This window comes from Scyliorhinus torazame, chromosome 11 (genome assembly GCF_047496885.1).
Source record: "Scyliorhinus torazame isolate Kashiwa2021f chromosome 11, sScyTor2.1, whole genome shotgun sequence".
Taxonomy (NCBI): Eukaryota; Metazoa; Chordata; class Chondrichthyes; order Carcharhiniformes; family Scyliorhinidae; genus Scyliorhinus; species Scyliorhinus torazame.
Genome location: NC_092717.1, coordinates 248,299,338 through 248,305,337, shown reverse-complemented (window position 1 = coordinate 248,305,337; position 6,000 = coordinate 248,299,338). Strand labels below are relative to the sequence as shown.

Genomic DNA, 6,000 nt, shown 5'->3' with positions numbered 1-6,000 from the left:
GGGGCACACACACACAGACACAGGAACACACACACGAACGCAGACACACACAGGGACACAAACACACACAGGGACACACAATGACACACACACATACACACACAGGGGCACTCACAGGCACGCAGGGACACACACACACAGGAACACACAGATAGGGACACACACACACAAACACTGGGACACACACGGACACAAATACACACACAGGGACACACAAACAGACACACGCACACAAACACAGGGATACACACTCACACACACACACAGGAATACACGCACACAGGGACAACACATATACACACACCAAAACACACAGATGAACACACATACAGGGACAGGGATACACACACATACACATGGACATAACACACCCACAGGGACACACCCACACAGACACAATGTAGGGACACACACACAGGGACACAGAAAGACACACTTACGTTGAAAATCCCGTTCAAAATCAGCGCCCGCCACAGTGATGTCACAGGGGCGGGGGTCCGGGTGATTGGCGGTTCTAGTGCAGGTGCCGGGGTGAATGTCGGTGCCACTGGCGGGGTGAGGGAGGAGACAGGACAGGGGCGGGGGCTTGGGTGATTGACTTGCCGGGAGCGGTGCCACGGGCGGGGTTAGTGGATTGACGAGCCGGGAGTGACAGGCCGGGGGCGGGGCCAGGTCCACAGTCGGGCCTCGGCACTCAGGCTGGGGGGGGCGGCCCTGATGTCGGACCCTGTCGGCGGCACCATGGGAGCGGGTCGGGGCTCCTGTGGTGAGTGAATCTGGAGGACGCACCCTGCGTGACCCCCCCCCCCACCTCACCCCCCCCCCCTCACCCCCCCCTCCTCTCACACCCCCCCCCCCCCACCTCTCTCACACCCCCCCCCCCCACCTCTCTCACACCCCCCCCACCTCTCTCACACCCCCCCCACCTCTGTCACACCCCCCCCCACCTCTCTCACACCCCCCCCCACCTCTCTCACCCCCCCCCCCACCTCTCTCACCCCCCCCCCACCTCTCTCACCCCCCCCCCCACCTCTCTCACCCCCCCCCCCACCTCTCTCACCCCCCCCCCCCACCTCTCTCACCCCCCCCCCCCACCTCTCTCACCCCCCCCCCACCTCTCTCACCCCCCCCCCACCTCTCTCACCCCCCCCCCACCTCTCTCACCCCCCCCCACCTCTCTCACCCCCCCCCCACCTCTCTCACCCCCCCCCCCACCTCTCTCACACCCCCCCCCACCTCTCTCACACCCCCCCCACCTCTCTCACCCCCCCCCCACCTCTCTCTCACCCCCCCCCACCTCTCACCCCCCCACCTCTCTCACCCCCCCCCCCCACCTCTCTCACCCCCCCCCCACCTCTCTCTCACCCCCCCCCACCTCTCTCTCACCCCCCCCACCTCTCTCACCCCCCCCCCACCTCTCTCACCCCCCCCCCCAACCCCCCCCCCCACCCTCACACACCCCCCCCCCACCTCTCTCACACCCCCCCCCCACCTCTCTCACACCCCCCCCCACCTCTCTCACCCCCCCCACCTCTCACCCCCCCCCCTACCTCTCACCCCCCCCCCTCTCACCCCCCCCCCTCACACCCCCCCCCCTCTCACCCCCCCCCCCCTCTCACCCCCCCCCCCCCACCCCACCCCCCCACTCACCCCCCCCCCACTCACCCCCCACCCCCTCTCACCCCCCCCACTCACCCCCCCCCCACCTCTCTCACACCCCCCCCTCTCACCCCCCCCCCCCACCTCTCTCACACCCCCCCCCCACCTCTCTCACACCCCCCCCCACCTCTCTCACACCCCCCCCCACCTCTCTCACACCCCCCCCCACCTCTCCACACCCCCCCCCCCACCTCTCTCACACCCCCCCCCCACCTCTCTCACACCCCCCCCCACCTCCTCACACCCCCCACCTCTCTCACACCCCCCCACCTCTCTCACACCCCCCCCACCTCTCTCACACCCCCCACCTCTCTCACACCCCCCCACCTCTCTCACACCCCCCCACCTCTCACACACCCCCCCCCACCTCTCTCACACCCCCCCCCACCTCTCTCACACCCCCCCCCCCACCTCTCTCACACCCCCCCCCCCACCTCTCTCACACCCCCCCCCCCCACCTCTCTCACACCCCCCCACCTCCTCACACCCCCCCCACCTCTCTCACCCCCCCCCACCTCTCTCACCCCCCCCCACCTCTCTCACCCCCCCCCCACCTCTCTCAACCCCCCCCCCACCTCTCTCAACCCCCCCCCACCTCTCTCAACCCCCCCCCACCTCCTCAACCCCCCCCACCTCTCTCAACCCCCCCCCCCACCTCTCTCAACCCCCCCCCACCTCTCTCAACCCCCCCCCACCTCTCTCAACCCCCCCCCCCACCTCCTCAACCCCCCCCCCCCACCTCTCTCAACCCCCCCCCCCCCACCTCTCTCACCCCCCCCCCCCCCCACCTCTCTCACCCCCCCCCCCCCCACCTCTCTCACCCCCCCCCCCCACCTCTCTCACCCCCCCCCACCTCTCTCACCCCCCCCCCACCTCTCTCACCCCCCCCCCACCTCTCTCACCCCCCCCCCACCTCTCTCACCCCCCCCCCCACCTCTCTCACCCCCCCCCCACCTCTCTCACCCCCCCCCACCTCTCTCACCCCCCCCCACCTCTCTCACCCCCCCCCACCTCTCTCACACCCCCCCCCCACCTCTCTCACACCCCCCCCACCTCTCTCACACCCCCCCACCTCTCTAACCCCCCCCCCACCTCTCTCACACCCCCCCCCACCTCTCTCACACCCCCCCCCACCTCTCTCACACCCCCCCCCACCCTCTCACACCCCCCCCCACCTCTCTCACACCCCCCCCCCACCCCCCCCCCCCACCTCTCTCACACCCCCCCCCCCACCTCTCTCACACCCCCCCCCCCCACCTCTCACCCCCCCCCCCTCACCCCCCCCCCCCCTCTCACCCCCCCCCCCCCCTCACCCCCCCCCCCTCTCACCCCCCCCCCCTCACCCCCCCCCCTCTCACCCCCCCCCCTCTCACCCCCCCCCCTCTCACCCCCCCCCCCCTCTCACCCCCCCCCCCTCTCACCCCCCCCCCTCTCACCCCCCCCCCCCACACCCCCCCCCTCACCCCCCCCCCCCCCCCCTCACCCCCCCCCTCTCACCCCCCCCCTCTCACCCCCCCCCTCTCACCCCCCCCTCTCACCCCCCCCCCCCTCTCACCCCCCCCCCTCTCACCCCCCCCCCCTCTCACCCCCCCCCCTCTCACCCCCCCCCCTCTCACCCCCCCCCCCTCTCACCCCCCCCCCCTCTCACCCCCCCCCCTCTCACCCCCCCTCTCACCCACCCCCCCCCCCCTCACCACCCCCCCCCCTCACCACCCCCCCCCCTCTCACCACCCCCCCCCTCTCAACCCCCCCCTCCCCTCTCACCCCCCCCCCCTCCCCTCTCACCCCCCCCCTCCCCTCTCACCCCCCCCTCCCCTCTCACCCCCCCCTCCCCTCTCACCCCCCCCCCCTCCCCTCTTACCCCCCCCTCCCCTCTCACCCCCCCCTCCCCTCTCACCCCCCCTCCCCTCTCACCCCCCCCTCCCCTCTCACCCCCCCCCTCCCCCTCACACCCCCCCCTCCCCTCTCACCCCCCCCCTCCCCTCTCACCCCCCCCTCCCCTCTCACCCCCCCCTCCCCTCTCACCCCCCCCCCACCTCTCACCCCCCCCCCCCACCTCTCACCCCCCCCCCCACCTCTCACCCCCCCCCCCACCTCTCACCCCCCCCCCCACCTCTCACCCCCCCCCACCTCTCACCCCCCCCCCACCTCACCCCCCCCCCCCCCACCTCTCACCCCCCCCCCACCTCTCACCCCCCCCCACCTCTCACCCCCCCCCCCACCTCTCACCCCCCCCCCCCCCACCTCTCGCCCCCCCCCCCCACCTCTCACTGCCCCCCCCCCACCTCTCACCCCCCCCCCCACCTCTCACCCCCCCCCCCCACCTCTCACCCCCCCCCCCCACCTCTCACCCCCCCCCCCCACCTCTCACCCCCCCCCCCCACCTCTCGCCCCCCCCCCCCCACCTCTCGCCCCCCCCCCCCACCTCTCGCCCCCCCCCCCACCTCTCACTGCCCCCCCCCCACCTCTCACCGCCCCCCCCCCCACCTCTCACCCCCCCCCCACCTCTCACCCCCCCCCCACCTCTCACCCCCCCCCCCACCTCTCACCCCCCCCCCTCTCACCCCCCCCCCACCTCTCACCCCCCCCCACCTCTCACCCCCCCCCACCTCTCACCCCCCCCCCCACCTCTCACCCCCCCCCCACCTCTCACCCCCCCCCCACCTCTCACCCCCCCCCCACCTCTCACCCCCCCCCCCCCACCTCTCACCCCCCCCCCCACCTCTCACCCCCCCCCCACCTCTCACCCCCCCCACCTCTCACCCCCCCCACCTCTCACCCCCCCCCACCTCTCACCCCCCCCCCACCTCTCACCCCCCCCCCACCTCTCACCCCCCCCCACCTCTCACCCCCCCCCCACCTCTCACCCCCCCCTCCACCTCTCACCCCCCCTCCACCTCTCACCCCCCCCCCCACCTCTCACCCCCCCCCCACCTCTCACCCCCCCCCCCACCTCTCACCCCCCCCACCACCTCTCACCCCCCCCCCACCACCTCTCACCCCCCCCCACCACCTCACCCCCCCCCCACCTCACACCCCCCCCCAACCTCACCCCCCCCCCCCCAACCTCACACCCCCCCCAACCTCACCTCACCCCACCCCCCTCACCTCACCCCCCCAAACCACTCCCTAACACCCTCCTCACCTCCCCCAACCACTCGCAACACCCCTCAGCCCCCCCCAAAGCTCCTACCCTCTCCAAGCCCTAAACACTCCCAATCCCCAAACCCCCTATACACCTGCCCCCATCACTGTCGAATCAGACTGTCCCCAGTGAGGGGAGGTAGAAAGCTCCCTCCGCTCTGTGCAGACTGGTTCTCGTTACCCCGTGTCACTGATTAAACAAGAGCGAATGCAGCTTTTAACTGAGATCCGTGAAGCAATATATTTTTGATGTGATGTGGAAAGGCAGTTTTAATATTGGATGTTCTGGGTTGTAATTTGAACAGACAGTCGATGACCTATTCCTTGCCCTGTATGAGATGGGCTTTGAGGAGAGGCAGGTTCAGGCAGCGCTGCAGGCTGGCCTCTTCAATGTCCAGGACGCTACTGAATGGTGAGTGACCCAGTTCAGAGTCTGCATTGAAAACTTTCTCATAATAATCTTTGTTATTGCTGTGTCGTAGTCGGTTGCATTTATATAGCCCCATGGCTTATAACATGTCTGCACTCCTCTGATTCTGGCCACTTCAAACCCTCTACTTTTAACCAGTCAATCTGCCATTCCTTCAGCTGCCTGGGCCTGATGCTGTGGAAGTTACCCACTCTGTCATTACCACCCTCTGCCTCTCAGCCCTCAATAGAAAGGGCACCTTTTGTACCTTTGCCCCCACTATCTCCTCATCTGACTCAGTGTTAATCTGCGTTCCGTAATCACTCCTGTGAAGCACCTCAGAACATTTCACCGAATAATGTGACCTTACAGCTGTATTATTCCTCAAGTAGAGAGTGCAGTGTCGAATTGTGACCTCGCCGTCAAGGAGGCCCTATGTACCCAGTTGGCACAATACATCCATTTGAGTACAGACCGAGCCCACCAGAATGCCCGGGCAGCGGGGTTCGCTGCCATCGCCAGCGGGTCCTACGAGCACCTGCAGAAGACAGGCCGCTCTACACACACTGACTTTGTATGGGCAGGGAAGGTGCCAAAGGTTGCAGAGGCAGAAGGGAGGGTTGGCATTGCCGAACCTGCTACATTATTACTGGGCGACGAAGGTGGCGTTGGTGAGGGGCGGTGGGGAAGGAGAGGGGGTAGAATGGGTTAGGATGGAGGAAGAATCATGTGGGGGGGTCAAGCTGAGGGCGATAGTGACAGCGGCGTTTCATAGATTATCATAGAAT

At 69.0% G+C, this 6,000-nt stretch overlaps 1 protein-coding gene across 1 annotated transcript in view; it reads left to right on the top strand.

The window, feature by feature from the left end:
- Window positions 1-662: 662 nt before the first annotated feature.
- Window positions 663-6,000, top strand: part of LOC140385962 (uncharacterized) — a 66,726-nt gene continuing 61,388 nt past the window's right edge. Inside the window, exons 1-2 of the mRNA XM_072468605.1 lie at window positions 663-766; window positions 5,109-5,215. Of these exons, the coding sequence (XP_072324706.1) occupies window positions 5,142-5,215 (74 nt within the window). The 5' untranslated portion in view covers window positions 663-766; window positions 5,109-5,141. The remainder of the gene's footprint in view (window positions 767-5,108; window positions 5,216-6,000) is intronic.